Raw genomic sequence first — 14,444 nt, 5'->3', positions numbered from 1 at the left:
CAGAAAATTATAAATGATATATAAATTAGTTAATATTATATTAAACTAGGAAACGTATGATAGAAATAATAATTTACTAAAAGCATAAAATTCAAAATTCGAAGAAATGACAAGATTCTTAAATGAAGCTGCTAATAGAATTATTTCTTAAGATCATAGAGAAGAATTAAAGAGATAATTAGGTAAATTATTACAATTTATATCAGCAAGATAAATTGTAGATTTCAAAATTATTATAGACAAACGATATATAGGATATTCAATTAGCAAAAATTGAATATCAAATATTTTTATTTTTGTAAATATAAAACATATTATTTAAGATGGAAAAATTATGTCGATTGCCTTCTTAAGTCAAAATGAATAAGTAAATCTTTGATGAGATACTTAGTAATGGTAAAAACTGCTTTGCAAGAGCTATACTGAATTAAGTTTTGTTATCTTTTTAAAATATCTGAATTAAGAAAGCTATAGAGTAGTATGCAACACAGACTAAAAGCACAAACTTGCGAAAGTCATTTTTAAAATATTCAATCCTTCTTACAGTCGCATTGCTCCCGTAAAAGACTTGAATTTTTAAAAAATATCTTTCCCAAGATTTATGTATTTAGTATGTATTACATACTACTACTACTACTACTACTCTGTACAAAGCTGTAAATTTCACCATTATGTCCTTTATTTTTATTGCGATCTGGTGTACTGATACGAGTTGGTTGCATCAATGATATAAAAATTGTGCTTAAATAACTCAATAGATTCTTCACTCAGCAGTCATAACGCCAGAGCCGAACCTGACCTCGGAGCCCTTCTCGGCTTCGCTGCTCGCAGCGGGTGCAGAGCCGGTAAGGATCATCTGGATTTCCTCCTGGGTCTTGCCCTTCGTCTCAGGAGTGGTGAAGAGCAATACAGCGGTTGTGACTCCCATGACGATCAAGTAGGTAACGAAGGGAGACCATTTGGCAGCCTTGGTAAGGATGGGGAACAGAACGACAACGAAGATGTTGGGGATGTAGTTGAAGCTGAGCAGGATTGAGGACAGGAGAGACTTTACCTCAACGGGGAAGAGCTCGGAGGCGAAGACGAAGAAGATGGGACCAGGTCCAATTTCGAACCCGATGATGAAGACGATGGAGGCCGTGATGAGGAGGGCGGTGTTGGGTGTGGCGGTGTTGGGTGCGGTGATGATGTAGTTGATCATGAGGGCGACCTGTGCAGCGAAACAAATACCGACGCCGCCGAATAAGAGGATCTTGCGGCCGAGCTTCTCGATGAAGGCCAGGGCGCCGAGGGTGGCCACAAAGTTGACACCGTTGATGATGATGGAGCCGAAGACAGAGGACAACGCATGTGTTTTGCCAGTTGAATCTTTGAAGGTGTCTTTGAAGGTCTCAGTGGCGTATACGATAACGGCATTGATACCGGTGCACTGCTGGTTGAGGCCGAGCATGACAGAGAGGATGAGGACCTTGAAGTACTTCTTCTCCTTGAACAGGAGCATGGGAGAGATTTCCTTCTCCTCTCTGGGCTTGACATCAGGTACAAAGAAGAGCAAGACAAAGCCCATGAGAGGCCAGATAAGGGTGACGATGAAGTTGATCCACCACGCGTTATAAGTATCTTGATAAGTACGGATGGCAAGTAAGACTAAGGAGGCAACCAAGATCCCAAGGGTGACGTTGAATTGGAACATGACACCGAGGAGACCTCTCTTACTGGCCTCAGCGTGCTCACCCACGATGATGATGCTGGGCTGCTAGAACAATACAACGAAGTAGCCTGCAAAAAGCCTCATAACCAGCCAGTAATAGACATTGAAAGGGATGCAGAGGAGAACATTGAAGATGGCAGCACCAGCAGCACCGACTAAGCCGGTCTTCTTGTAGCCTATCCAGCTGACAATAGGAGCGAAGGTGAGAGAAGCGAGTAGGAAGCCTACCAGGGAGGCGATAGATAGATAGGGTAGTAAAGTTTGGACATCACCATCAGCAACTACAAAACTACTTGAAGTACCAATAGCCATATAGTAAAGTTTTATGATGTCAGAAGAAAAGTTTGCAATGGTGAAGCCGAGCGTCTCGGCGGCAAGCGATTGGATTGCGAACAGGATTCAGCAAGAAACAATTAATAGTGTAAAATGGCTAAATTGTAAATTGCGTGTTAATACTTTTAATACATTAGGAATATTTTAGTAAAATAAAATATACAATAGTTTGGATTTGGCAATTTGGTATAATTATAATAGTATAGGATGTTTACGAAAACAATTTTAGGTAAGCAATCTACTGCTTATATTCAGTGAATAATAAACGACAATAATAAAATCCTGCGAATTAATGTAGAAATGAAAAATGAGTTAATGTGTACTTTTTATAGTTGTATACGATATAGTAATGCAAACCTCAACAAACACCTTCTCTGTCTGAACAAATATAACAAAAATAGTTTGTAAAGAATAAAGAATCATATCTAAATAAAAGCTAATAATAATTATTTATGGGACATTTAATGATCACAAACATAAGAAAACATCAGTTATTTACTTTTTTTAATTAATTTAAAAAATAACTATGCCAAATATTATTGATAATCTTACATTTAGTAAAATATTGTGCATATAGTGTATTTATTTGTGATATTATCGATTGATATAAATCTCGATTTTAATGACAAACTTTCATTGGACTGAGTCTAAGAAGAATATTCTATTGGAAGCCGTAAACACATACGGAAATTAATGGGTAATAATACAGAAGTTATATTTCTCTTAGCTCACAGTTAATTAAATTATGTTTAAATTTTATTATTTAAAGAAGAGGATCGAAAATAGTTCTGAATATAATAATGATATCAAACAATTCATAGTTAAGGAGGGTAACGTAGAAAAACTTAGAGATACGAATTAATGAATGACATTATTAGTAGATTTGCTGCAAAATGATTTTTAAGTTATTTTTATTCTGAAAATATATAATTAAAAATATGATAAACTGACCCTATAAATAAGATAACGACATAAGGTACATTATTTAAATCAAATAACACTATACTAAGCTTTAAAAAAATAATAAAACATATTCAATATTTTAAGAAGTGATAGTAACTATAACACTTTAATATAAGAGAAACAATATAATAAAAGAAATGAAAGGATCACATTTCCATGCCTTCTTCTTCTTCGGCACCTTCACCTTCTTCCTCGACGGAGGCGTCCTGGTACTGCTGATACTCGGAGATGAGATCGTTCATGTTGGACTCGGCTTCGGTGAATTCCATTTCGTCCATGCCTTCACCGGTATACCAGTGGAGGAAAGCCTTTCTACGGAACATAGCAGTGAACTGCTCGCCAACGCGCTTGAAGAGCTCCTGGATGGCGGTGGTGTTACCGACAAAGGTACCAGACATCTTGAGACCTCTGGGAGGGATATCGCATATACCAACCATGATGTTACGGGGGATCCACTCGACGAAATAGGAGGAGTTCTTGTTCTGGATGTTGTGGTCCTGCTCATCGACTTCCTTGGTCGATACACGACCACGGATGAGGGTGAGGCAAGTGAGATAACGGCCGTGACGGGGGTCGGAGGCAGCCATCATGTTCTTGTTGTCGAACATCTGGGAGAAGAGTTCGGGAACGGTGAGAGCACGATAGATCTGGGAGCCGCGGGAGGTGAGGGGAGCGAAGCCAGCGACAAAGAAGTGGAGACGGGGGAAGGGTACGAGATTGACAGCAATCTTGCGGAGGTCGGCGTTGAGCTGACCGGGGAAGCGGAGGCAGCAGGTGATGCCGGACATGACGAGGGAGACGAGATGGTTGAGATCACCATAGGTGGGGCAGGTGAGCTTGAGGGTACGGAAGCAGATGTCGTAGAGGGCCTCGTTATCGATACAGAAGACTTCGTCAGCGTTCTCGACCAACTGGTGGACGGAGAGGGTGGCGTTGTAGGGCTCGACAACCGTGTCGGAAACCTTGGGGGAGGGAACGATGGAGAAGGGGCACATCATTCTGTCGGGGTACTCCTCGCGGATCTTGGCCATGAGGAGGGTTCCCATACCGGAACCGGTACCACCACCGAGGGAGTGGACGAGCTGGAAGCCCTGGAGGCAGTCGCAGGCTTCGGCTTCCTTACGGACGGTGTCGAGAACGGCGTCGACGAGTTCAGCGCCTTCGGTGTAGTGACCCTTGGCCCAGTTGTTACCGGCACCGGATTGACCGAAGACGAAGTTGTCGGGGCGGAAAAGCTGACCGAAGGGGCCGGCACGGACGGAGTCCATGGTTCCGGGCTCGAGATCGACGAGGACGGCACGGGGGACGTATCTACCACCGGTGGCCTCGTTGTAGTAAACGTTGATACGCTCGATCTGGAGTTCGGAGTCACCGCGGTACTCGCCAGAGGGGTCGATACCGTGTTCGTCGGAGATGACCTCCCAGAACTTGGCACCAATCTGGTTACCGCACTGGCCTACTTGCATATGGACTAACTCTCTCATTTGTGAAGGAGCGTAATTTATTGCGGAAATTTGAGTGGATACGAAGTAGGATATAATAATCATATTACTGCGTATTTCGGGCAAAAAATTCTAGCCGCAGATATCCGCAAAAACCGAATTCAGAATAAAAGAAGTTCTAGCGTTTAATAATATGAATAACGTTTTTTGTGTTGCGATTTTTGCGTAAAAAACTAAAATTAAACCAGAAAAACTGATGGCCGATTTCGCAATTTTCCGAGGCGCGGAAACTACTGAAAACTGGAGTTTGGGCGGCAGAAAGCTTGAAAATCTGCAGAAACTGTTGAATGGGTGAATTTATTTTTGAGAAAAATCTCAAGTTTGTAGATATTTTCTTAATATTTAATTATTATACGTTAATATAAGCAAAATACAATTTTTTTCATGGCTTAAGAATTATGTAGATAAACGATATTTGGTGCTGAAAACAAAGAATATACGATGTCTGTTAGGTGGTGTAGAGGTTTTATAGCTTAAAAGGCGATTTTCTTTGAGTTTTGGCTTAAAAATTGGAAAACAATTTAGCGTTAAATGCGTTGAAAAATGAGTGGCTAAAATCGTGCAGTGTGCTTAAAATTACTTGATAAGGCTAGTGGAGTGTTTAAAAGGTTTTTAGAAGCTTGAAATAAGAAATAATTTTTTTTCACAAATTCCGCCCATTTTATGAAGCAAATATATATTATTAAATATATGATATAATAATGATATATTTAAAAACGGAATTTCTTGCGATATTGGATGAAATCTGTATTTTTATTTCCCGGTTAGACCTGCTATAGTACAATGTAATGCTTATACAGATTTAGATAATTTAGAGCTAGTAACGTTATTTTTTTTAAATTTTGGGACTCTGTACACGCTGTTTTACAGGAATAGCCTTCAAATTTCTCCTATTGAAACTCACATATTATAAAATTTTTCGTTTACAACCCTATATCAGTAAATCAAATCTAATAAAAGCGATTAGCATATAATTGTGCTATTACTTTTGCATCTAAAACTGCTGGTACGATGCAGTCTGAAACTCTGTATTGGGATGTCAAAATTTCGTCTGAGATTTATTAAAATTTTGGAAGTAAATTAATTATAATTAAATATCTAATAATTATGTTCAATAATTTTTTAATGTAGTGAAAATCCATTACTCTGATATTATAATGTCAGACTAAAATTTCGATATTGATTAAATGAGAAGAAGTAGAAACCGATCCACTTGCGCAAATGTATAAAATTAGTAAGATATAGGACCGCAGAAGAGCATTGAAAGCAGGAATTATAGTTATTTTACTAGTTTCAGCTTGCAAAATAAGGTGAAATTTAGCCTTTAATACATGATTTATTTGTATTATTAAGGAGATACGTATATTTTTAAGTATTATCAAGATTTTGTTTTGCTTACTTTATCTAACTATTAACATAAAATAGTTATAATATAATCAAAAACCAAAAAATTACTTTCTTAAATATAGAGTATTATGAGCTATTATAAATTGTTCATAAAATGATTGTAATTTTGGCTTTTATGCCTAAATCTTAAGATTGTATAGTTGCTTATACGGAGTTTACTAATCACTTCAATAAATAATACTCATCTGAGAAATAACAAACATTCTGTGTGAACTTTGCATAATTTTTAAAGATAAAACCCATATGCGAGCTATGTGAAGTCACTGAAATTTTTGATATTTCTGAAGAATTTTTAACTGGACATTAACCTCTTTAGCATGTGCCCTCTGCTAAAGCCAGTTCAACATGCCAGCAGGTCTACTGCTCTGCTCCAGACCCGCTTCCAGCGCTGAAAAGTCTTCCATAATAAGTGGATTTAAGAGAGTTAGGGTTAATTACTAAGGCTAAAAACCAATTATAGTGCGGGTCATGTTGGTCTTTTGGTACTATTGCACTGCTAGAAAACTCCATCTTGAGGGATCAGAAAAAGCTTACTTAAACCACTTTTAAAAAAAATGCTCTAACTTTAGATTTATCTGAACAATTTGTTCTTTCTAATACATATGGATTTAGCAAGTATTGTGAAGGTGGAGACACGGTGTCTGCACTTAACTTCTAAATTGAAAATCCCAAAATATGGAAAACTGTTGAAACTACAGCAAATTATCCATATAATTAGATAAAGAATAAGATTTATCATACATAGAATACATATTTCAACCCAAAACTAGCCCAAGAATAATATTTATTGCCCTACAAAGAGCATTATAGAAGCAACTTGACAGACGTTATAGGAACTCTAAAAACACCAGCTGTTAGTCTTCTTAAAGGCAGCAAGTAAATGGACATTTAGAAGGTCCAGATGTATCTTGCACGGGGTCTGGCTGTAATTACTTCAATAAATACCAAAGTATCATCCTAATCTTCATCGATACTCACTAGTTATGCAGGAAATTACGCTCTTTAGGGCTTTAAATGCTCTGGAAAGAGCGACCATCAAGTTTTGATTGTAGGTTACGGCACCTTCAAGGGTGTTAAGGTTTGGGTTATTAAAAATTCTTGGGGATCTGGCTGGGGTAGCGAAGGCCACATGTACGTTGAGCGTGGTACTAATTAATTTTGTATGGAATAATACGCTTATGCGGTTATTCCTAAGTAGTACAATCCGAATGACGGTATATTCACAGAAAAATTTCCTAGTGCGTATAGCCTTAAACGAGGTACAACTGGCTTGGATAAAGATGATGGCAGCTTCATCAACTTAAAGCAACCTAAGGGGTGGTAATATTATGCTAGAATTATTTCGATTGTTTTGGCAGTGCTAGGTGCAATTGCGGGTAGCATATCATCCATTGTTATCATTAGGCGCAAGAGATAGGGAAGTAGCAGGGCAGGAGCGTACAATGTCTGATTTTCTCTGTATTTTTATAAGTCTATAAAAGATAATCATTTTTATAAATAAAACTGGATTTAACATCAATTTATGTTTGTTTTGGTTGTAAAGAATTTAAGTACATATTTAAATATTTTTTATTTAGTACATATGAAATTTACTATTGACATTAATTATTAACATAAATTTTAGAATATTTAGTTGCGTGTTATTAAAAATTATAAAGATATATTTTATAATGATTCATAATTTAGAAAATATGTACGAGAGTTAACTCCAGTTTTTTATTTGAATCTGTTTATGAATCAGATCTAGTATATGCTTTTACTGAGAATACCTTAATTATGCTATCAAATTTGTTTTTAACAATATTTTCTGGATCATTAAAACTATCTATTTTTAAGTATAATAAAGATATTCAGATTATAATATAATTTAATATAGTTATTTTTTTGCTGAAACTCTTACATATCCCTAAATACTCGTTAACATTCAACATAGACATATATACCTGGATTAATCTATATTTACTTTTAGTTTTTATTAATGCCACAATTAAATTAATCCTATTAACTATATAAATATAAGTTAAATAGATCGACCCTGCATCCAAATAAGATACTATTTAATTTTTTGACCAAATATCACTTCTTAGTACCAACTTATACCTCCTAATGGTCTAGCTTTAAGCTTATTTCTTCGATACCATCCTTGCCAACAATTTTGATCAAAAATCTCCTCTGCTGAGCCAAAAATCTCCTATTTAATACTGTGGCAACCTTCGTGCACAAAGCTAAAATCTGATCTTTGGTCAAATTTTTCTGGACAAGACCTTCGTCCAAAACAGCAAGACCAAAGTACATAGAGTAATTTTGGGCAATTCTGTCGGTAACCTGCAGTGCTCCATAGTTATCAATACCATAAAGTTATGGGCCAACACCTTCTTCGTATCCTCCATATACAAAGTTGAGCTAAACAGGGTGCTCGCGCAGAGCGCTCCAAACGTCGTTTCTTATCAAATTAGCGGCCGCAGAAACAGAAATATGACCCTCTTATAGCTATAAATACTCTAGCTGAGCTTTAAGAAAATCTCCGTGAGAGCAACGATCACCTGCATTTCCAGTACAAATCATAAGATGATTATTCAAGAGAGTGCGGGATTTATCAAAATCACGACCAAGAACAAAGATATTTGACGTAGCAACAGTATCCGTCAGCGTAACCAGATAATCAGTAGTTGTGAAGGCTACAACAGTATCCATTTTTTTAGAGGATAAAGAAATTCAATACATATATTTCAATATAATAATATTTTTATTTATTTTTAAAATAAACAGTTCAACTTGGAATTTCATTCTTTTTATTCATAAATAAAGTAGGTTAAACACCTATTAAACTATAAAATTATAGTAGATTAGTTTATTTTAATCAATTAATTTGCCAATCAATAAATATAATATGTCATTATTGTATATTAAATATAGATATCTAGGAAAAAATTATTATTTTTGTATTTTGTAAATTTATGATGCGTTATCAATCACTTAACTAACTAGTTCTATTTTTAATTTTTGAAACTAAAATAGTTGAAACTGGCTTTTAACAACTACAAACTTGTTTGTTCTATTTCTTAAACTATAGTTTTATAATTTAACATTATTATATATTAATTACCCCTCCTTATTTTATACAACCTTATTTCCCAATAAACTAATATTAGTAATAATATAGACCAAATCAATTCGAGTAAACTACAAAATGATCATTCATGCACACGAACTATCTGAGCCTATCAAGCATCATCAACAAGCAAAGCGACCTATTGCACCACATGAACTTAAGGTTGCAATGCGGATATATAACAGATTGAGTATATCTGACGACCATATTCTTATCAAACTTGGGTGTTTATACATCGTAAGGCAACTGCTAAACGATGATTAAGAAACATTCACGACATTTGCACAGAGTGCAGGTGTCATATCATCAACCAGACGCTTAGCCAATGTACATTTAAGTATTTTGTAAGAAATTGATTTTGATCTCCTACAGTTCTTTTGATCGGGATAATAATTATCATATCCTAGATAGAGTGACTAGTTGGTTTACAAAACTCAAATTTCATCTTGAAACTTAAATATCAAAATATATAACTTCGATCTTAAGGGAAATAATTAATATTAACGATATTATATGTAAAATATAATATATGAGTTCCATAATAATAAAATAACAGAACTTCGGCAAGGGCCGCAACGTGGTATATGCTATTATCTGGCCAATCGATCTGGCGCAAGCTATATTACTACAAAGTGCGTGTAACATCACGATTTGGATCATTTTATCGCACAAGCAGAATAAGCGCGTGTTACAGCTTTTCCAAAATACTGATATATATTATATATAATAATATAATAATATAATAATATAATAATATAATAATATAATAATATAATAATATAATAATATAATAATATAATAATATAATAATATAATAATATAATAATAATAATATAATAATATAATAATATAATAATATAATAATATAATATAATAATATAATAATATAATAATATAATAATAATATAATAATATAATAATAATAACCATCAAGAAAAAGAAACGGAGTGGATTTTGCGCCCGTTTCGCCCGAACGGCGGAGGCGCAAAAGTGCTTTTGTGGCGTAACAGAATTCGGGCCCATACCGCTGTTTGGCAGAGATTCCTGTCAGATTTGGGGTGAAATGGTGAAGTTGAGGGGGGTGCGGCAGTCGAAAATTGAGGAATTTACGGTCAGGGCGCTATGTGCGCAGACTGATTTTTCAGGAAAATGGGCCGCTCCGCCTGGAGGCAAAATCGGTGTTTGCTGGATCGCTGGAACGAAAAAGGCTAGATACAGCCAAGGCGGCTCGAGTTTTTAATGTAATTCCAGATTATTGGTATTACATTATTATGTGATTTATGTGATAAGTTAGTTTTTGCGGTAGATTTTTCAGCGGTGTGCGGAGTCTAAATAGGGTGTTTCTGAGAGAGGTAGAAGGTGGGGAGGGGCGAATAGAGTTGGTTTTGAAGGGTAAGAGTAGCGAGAGGAGGGCGGATTTTAGAGGGAACCGGCTGGCTTGGGTCAGTAAATAGGGTCCTTTTGAAAAGCAGATGTTGATATTTTTAATTTCTTAACTTATTCAAAAAATAAATATTTTAGTATAATAAAATATGTAAAGGTTAGTTTAATACGTTTTTAGGTTTCGGTATATATAAATTATATGCATAAATTTTACAAACCGAAAGTTAAATTTGTGGTGTTTAATCAGATTAATTAACGTGGAGAGTTTAACTTAATAAATCAAGAAAAGTGTGAAGACTAAATTTTAGCATTGAATAAGTATTGAAATTAATAAAATATTCATTACGTTTTAAGAAATAAGTAAAACTTAAGTTTAGTTTTTATAAATGCTATACTACAGATTACTAATAAGTGTCTAGAAGTGGAATAACTAATACCTATTAATTATGTTGTTTTTGGATATAATCAAACAATATTTTATTGGTCCGACATCTAATATAAAAACTAGCTTCAAAATTTAATATTAAAAGTTTCGAAAAAGAAGCGTGCTTTCCATCAAAATGGTTTCATTCGGAATCCTGTTCGCAATCCAATCGCTTGCCGCCGAGACGCTCGGCTTCACCATTGCAAACTTTTCTTCTGACATCATAAAACTTTACTATATGGCTATTGGTACTTCAAGTAGTTTTGTAGTTGCTGATGGTGATGTCCAAACTTTACTACCCTATCTATCTATCGCCTCCCTGGTAGGCTTCCTACTCGCTTCTCTCACCTTCGCTCCTATTGTCAGCTGGATAGGCTACAAGAAGACCGGCTTAGTCGGTGCTGCTGGTGCTGCCATCTTCAATGTTCTCCTCTGCATCCCTTTCAATGTCTATTACTGGCTGGTTATGAGGCTTTTTGCAGGCTACTTCGTTGTATTGTTCTAGCAGCCCAGCATCATCATCGTGGGTGAGCACGCTGAGGCCAGTAAGAGAGGTCTCCTCGGTGTCATGTTCCAATTCAACGTCACCCTTGGGATCTTGGTTGCCTCCTTAGTCTTACTTGCCATCCGTACTTATCAAGATACTTATAACGCGTGGTGGATCAACTTCATCGTCACCCTGATCTGGCCTCTCATGGGCTTTGTCTTGCTCTTCTTTGTACCTGACGTCAAGCCCAGAGAGGAGAAGGAAATCTCTCCCATGCTCCTGTTCAAGGAGAAGAAGTACTTCAAGGTCCTCATCCTCTCTGTCATGCTCGGCCTCAACCAGCAGTGCACCGGTATCAATGCCGTTATCGTATACGCCACTGAGACCTTCAAAGACACCTTCAAAGATTCAACTGGCAAAACACATGCGTTGTCCTCTGTCTTCGGCTCCATCATCATCAACGGTGTCAACTTTGTGGCCACCCTCGGCGCCCTGGCCTTCATCGAGAAGCTCGGCCGCAAGATCCTCTTATTCGGCGGCGTCGGTATTTGTTTCGCTGCACAGGTAGCCCTCATGATCAACTACATCATCGCCACACCCAACACCGCCCTCCTCATCACGGCCTCCATCGTCTTCATCATCGGGTTCGAAATTGGACCTGGTCCCATCTTCTTCGTCTTCGCCTCCGAGCTCTTCCCCGTCGAGGCCAAGTCCCTCCTATCCTCAATCCTGCTCAGCTTCAACTACATCCCCAACATCTTCGTTGTCGTTCTCTTCCCCATCCTTACCAAGGCTGCCAAATGGTCTCCCTTCGTTACCTACTTGATCGTCATGGGAGTCACAACCGCTGTATTGCTCTTCACCACTCCTGAGACGAAGGGCAAGACCCAGGAGGAAATCCAGATGATCCTTACCGGCTCTGCACCCGCTGCGAGCAGCGAAGCCGAGAAGGGCTCCGAGGTCAGGTTCGGCTCTGGCGTTATGACTGCTGAGTGAAGAATCTATTGAGTTATTTAAGCACAATTTTTATATCATTGATGCAACCAACTCGTATCAGTACACCAGATCGCAATAAAAATAAAGGACATAATGGTGAAATTTACAGCTTTGTACAGAGTAGTTAATTAGATAAGCTAACCACTAATACAACTCATGTATTAATACCTAGCAACGCGACAAAAAACTTTACTCCTATAAATTGATTATAACGCCACCCACTAAATACTATACACCCACTCCAGCGCATAGCCCAATTTCAACAACTCAGCATCCTCAAGCTTCACTCGACCAGCTTCGGAATTTTGAAAAATTCAATATTATCAATTATTGTATAATAATAATATAAATTACTAAAAACTAATTATCACGGGTCCCAGCATTGCTGCTACACGTGCGCAAAACTATATCCGGCGACCTGCGATGTATGCAAACTATGTCATTTTCATAACATTTCCGTTGTCGAACCGTCGATTATTTTGCCAAAATTCAACGGCGCCGTTAGCGCCAAATTAAATATCATTTACAATATATATATATATATATAACTACTAGTTCTTGCTAATTCCAGCCCTGAGCGCAGCCGCGTTGCGAAATTTCCGCTTCTTTTGCCCGCAGTTTTGAAATTTCTCGCTGGCCATTAAATTCCAGCAACGGGTTTTAAGCGTCGAAATAGCGTCCCGCGCTTTTATTTTTGGGATTCTGAGCGCCGTTGAGGCAGCAAAGAGCGTTGCGGCGGCTGCTGGATTTCGCAGTTTGAAGAATTGCGAAATAGCAAGTAATTCGACTGGGCGGTAGATCGCGTAAACTTGAATTAATTTGAATTAAATTAATATTATTTGAATACAATTTTATTTACCTCCTAATATCAAATTAAAATCACATTTCCACTCCAATTATTTTTCTTTCCTAAATTGCAAAACTGCAAACTTAGTAACTTAGTAAATTATCAAATTATCAAATTATCAAACTGCAAAACCTGAAATCCCCCTCACGCGATGTGCACCGCGGCCTCTACCCCCGTTTCGCTCCGCTCCGCTCCACACCGCTCCGCGCCATCTTTAATACTTTTCTGCCGCTTCCGGTACGCTTTCGCCGCAAATCCGCATCCCAAAATCACGCAAACTGCAATTATCGCAACCACCGCAATTATCGCAATTATCGCACCTATACTCACCCCCTTCCCTCCCTTCCCTCCTTCCACAACTTCCCCAGAATAAACTCGCTCGCGCTCGACGCACAGCGCGCCGACGGCCTGGAAGCCCTCAGCGCAGGCGCCGCAGTCGCCCTCGGCGCTCAAACTGCGATTCTAGAGGCAGGACGCGCAGCGCCACTTTTTGGCGTACGCGCACGTGCTGCAGTGCGCCGCGCCGTCGCAGTCGCAGGGCGAGGTGATGTTCTTGGAGCAGAAATCGGGGCTCCCGTTCCGGCAGAAGCTGCTGGTGACGAATTAGCGGCAGGGCAGCGTGCACGTGCCGTCCGAATTCGTCACGTTTCGCGCGCCGGTGCAGGCGGCGCAAAAGGTGGGGGACGTGCAGACGGCGCAGCCTGCCTGGCACGGCAGACACTTTCTGGTCGCTTCGTCGCAGTAGCCAGAACCGGCGTCGCGGCACTCCTGGCTCGTGGCGCACGTTTCTGGTGACTTCGGTTCGCATAATCCGGTTTTTAGTGTGTAGCCTGGAAGGCACTCTGAGCAGGTCTGGGCTGCGCATTATTTGCAGTTTCGCGTCGCCAGCTCGCTGGTGCAATTGCAGCCTTGGCCGTATGCGATCAAGTTTTCAGTGCAGAGCAAGCAGCGTGCCGGGGCAGAGGTGGTGGCGGGGCAGAATGTGCTCTCCGGGCAGCTGTTGGTGTCGAGGGTGCATTTGGTATCATGTGTCATTTTGGGTTTTGATTATGGCGTTATATATGAAATAACGTGATAGATAGAGCTTATTGGCGAGAAACGAATTATTATGGTCATAATTGGTTTAATATGGCAGAAGTATAAATGGAATGTAATTTGATGCATTGTAATAAAGGCAGTCTTAGTTGCAAATACGTCACGTATAGAGTGAAATAAATTAAATATATTGTATTAAAGAGCATATTTGTACTTTTTAAGTTTCGCTAGCAGAAAATATAAA

At 38.3% G+C, this 14,444-nt stretch overlaps 10 protein-coding genes across 10 annotated transcripts; 5 read left to right on the top strand and 5 right to left on the bottom strand. All coding sequences in view use genetic code 6, as the record gives it.

Annotated features, from left to right (window-relative positions):
• Positions 1–763: 763 nt before the first annotated feature.
• On the bottom strand, positions 764–2,023 carry SS50377_28426 (Sugar transporter family protein; the record flags this gene model as incomplete). Its single annotated transcript, XM_067912193.1, has 1 exon — positions 764–2,023. The coding sequence occupies one exon, from the start codon at positions 2,021–2,023 to the stop codon at positions 764–766; it is 1,260 nt and encodes a 419-aa protein (XP_067760250.1).
• A 643-nt stretch (positions 2,024–2,666) lies between these two features.
• SS50377_28425 (Myb-like DNA-binding domain-containing protein) lies at positions 2,667–2,909 on the top strand (the record flags this gene model as incomplete). Its single annotated transcript, XM_067912192.1, has 1 exon — positions 2,667–2,909. The coding sequence occupies one exon, from the start codon at positions 2,667–2,669 to the stop codon at positions 2,907–2,909; it is 243 nt and encodes an 80-aa protein (XP_067760249.1).
• Positions 2,910–3,153: 244 nt separating this feature from the next.
• SS50377_28424 (Beta-tubulin 2) lies at positions 3,154–4,491 on the bottom strand (the record flags this gene model as incomplete). Its single annotated transcript, XM_067912191.1, has 1 exon — positions 3,154–4,491. The coding sequence occupies one exon, from the start codon at positions 4,489–4,491 to the stop codon at positions 3,154–3,156; it is 1,338 nt and encodes a 445-aa protein (XP_067760248.1).
• A 333-nt stretch (positions 4,492–4,824) lies between these two features.
• SS50377_28423 (uncharacterized protein) lies at positions 4,825–5,169 on the bottom strand (the record flags this gene model as incomplete). The annotated part of the gene is made up of 1 exon (XM_067912190.1): positions 4,825–5,169. One exon carries the CDS (start codon positions 5,167–5,169, stop codon positions 4,825–4,827), a length of 345 nt encoding a protein of 114 aa, XP_067760247.1.
• Positions 5,170–6,010: 841 nt separating this feature from the next.
• Positions 6,011–7,366, top strand: SS50377_28422 (Cathepsin L; the record flags this gene model as incomplete). Its single annotated transcript, XM_067912189.1, has 1 exon — positions 6,011–7,366. One exon carries the CDS (start codon positions 6,011–6,013, stop codon positions 7,364–7,366), a length of 1,356 nt encoding a protein of 451 aa, XP_067760246.1.
• A 626-nt stretch (positions 7,367–7,992) lies between these two features.
• Positions 7,993–8,610, bottom strand: SS50377_28421 (Proteasome subunit beta type; the record flags this gene model as incomplete). Its single annotated transcript, XM_067912188.1, has 1 exon — positions 7,993–8,610. One exon carries the CDS (start codon positions 8,608–8,610, stop codon positions 7,993–7,995), a length of 618 nt encoding a protein of 205 aa, XP_067760245.1.
• A 496-nt stretch (positions 8,611–9,106) lies between these two features.
• On the top strand, positions 9,107–9,409 carry SS50377_28420 (uncharacterized protein; the record flags this gene model as incomplete). Its single annotated transcript, XM_067912187.1, has 1 exon — positions 9,107–9,409. The coding sequence occupies one exon, from the start codon at positions 9,107–9,109 to the stop codon at positions 9,407–9,409; it is 303 nt and encodes a 100-aa protein (XP_067760244.1).
• Positions 9,410–10,091: 682 nt separating this feature from the next.
• On the top strand, positions 10,092–10,493 carry SS50377_28419 (uncharacterized protein; the record flags this gene model as incomplete). Its single annotated transcript, XM_067912186.1, has 1 exon — positions 10,092–10,493. The coding sequence occupies one exon, from the start codon at positions 10,092–10,094 to the stop codon at positions 10,491–10,493; it is 402 nt and encodes a 133-aa protein (XP_067760243.1).
• A 478-nt stretch (positions 10,494–10,971) lies between these two features.
• On the top strand, positions 10,972–12,318 carry SS50377_28418 (Sugar transporter family protein; the record flags this gene model as incomplete). Its single annotated transcript, XM_067912185.1, has 1 exon — positions 10,972–12,318. One exon carries the CDS (start codon positions 10,972–10,974, stop codon positions 12,316–12,318), a length of 1,347 nt encoding a protein of 448 aa, XP_067760242.1.
• A 991-nt stretch (positions 12,319–13,309) lies between these two features.
• On the bottom strand, positions 13,310–14,200 carry SS50377_28417 (Cysteine-rich membrane protein 2; the record flags this gene model as incomplete). The annotated part of the gene is made up of 1 exon (XM_067912184.1): positions 13,310–14,200. The coding sequence occupies one exon, from the start codon at positions 14,198–14,200 to the stop codon at positions 13,310–13,312; it is 891 nt and encodes a 296-aa protein (XP_067760241.1).
• Positions 14,201–14,444: the final 244 nt, after the last annotated feature.

The sequence above is a fragment of the Spironucleus salmonicida genome, chromosome 9, assembly GCF_000497125.1.
Source record: "Spironucleus salmonicida strain ATCC 50377 chromosome 9, whole genome shotgun sequence".
In the NCBI taxonomy this organism is placed as follows: Eukaryota; Fornicata; order Diplomonadida; family Hexamitidae; genus Spironucleus; species Spironucleus salmonicida.
Note: the sequence above shows the minus strand (reverse complement) of the source record. Positions and strands in the feature narration are given on the sequence as shown.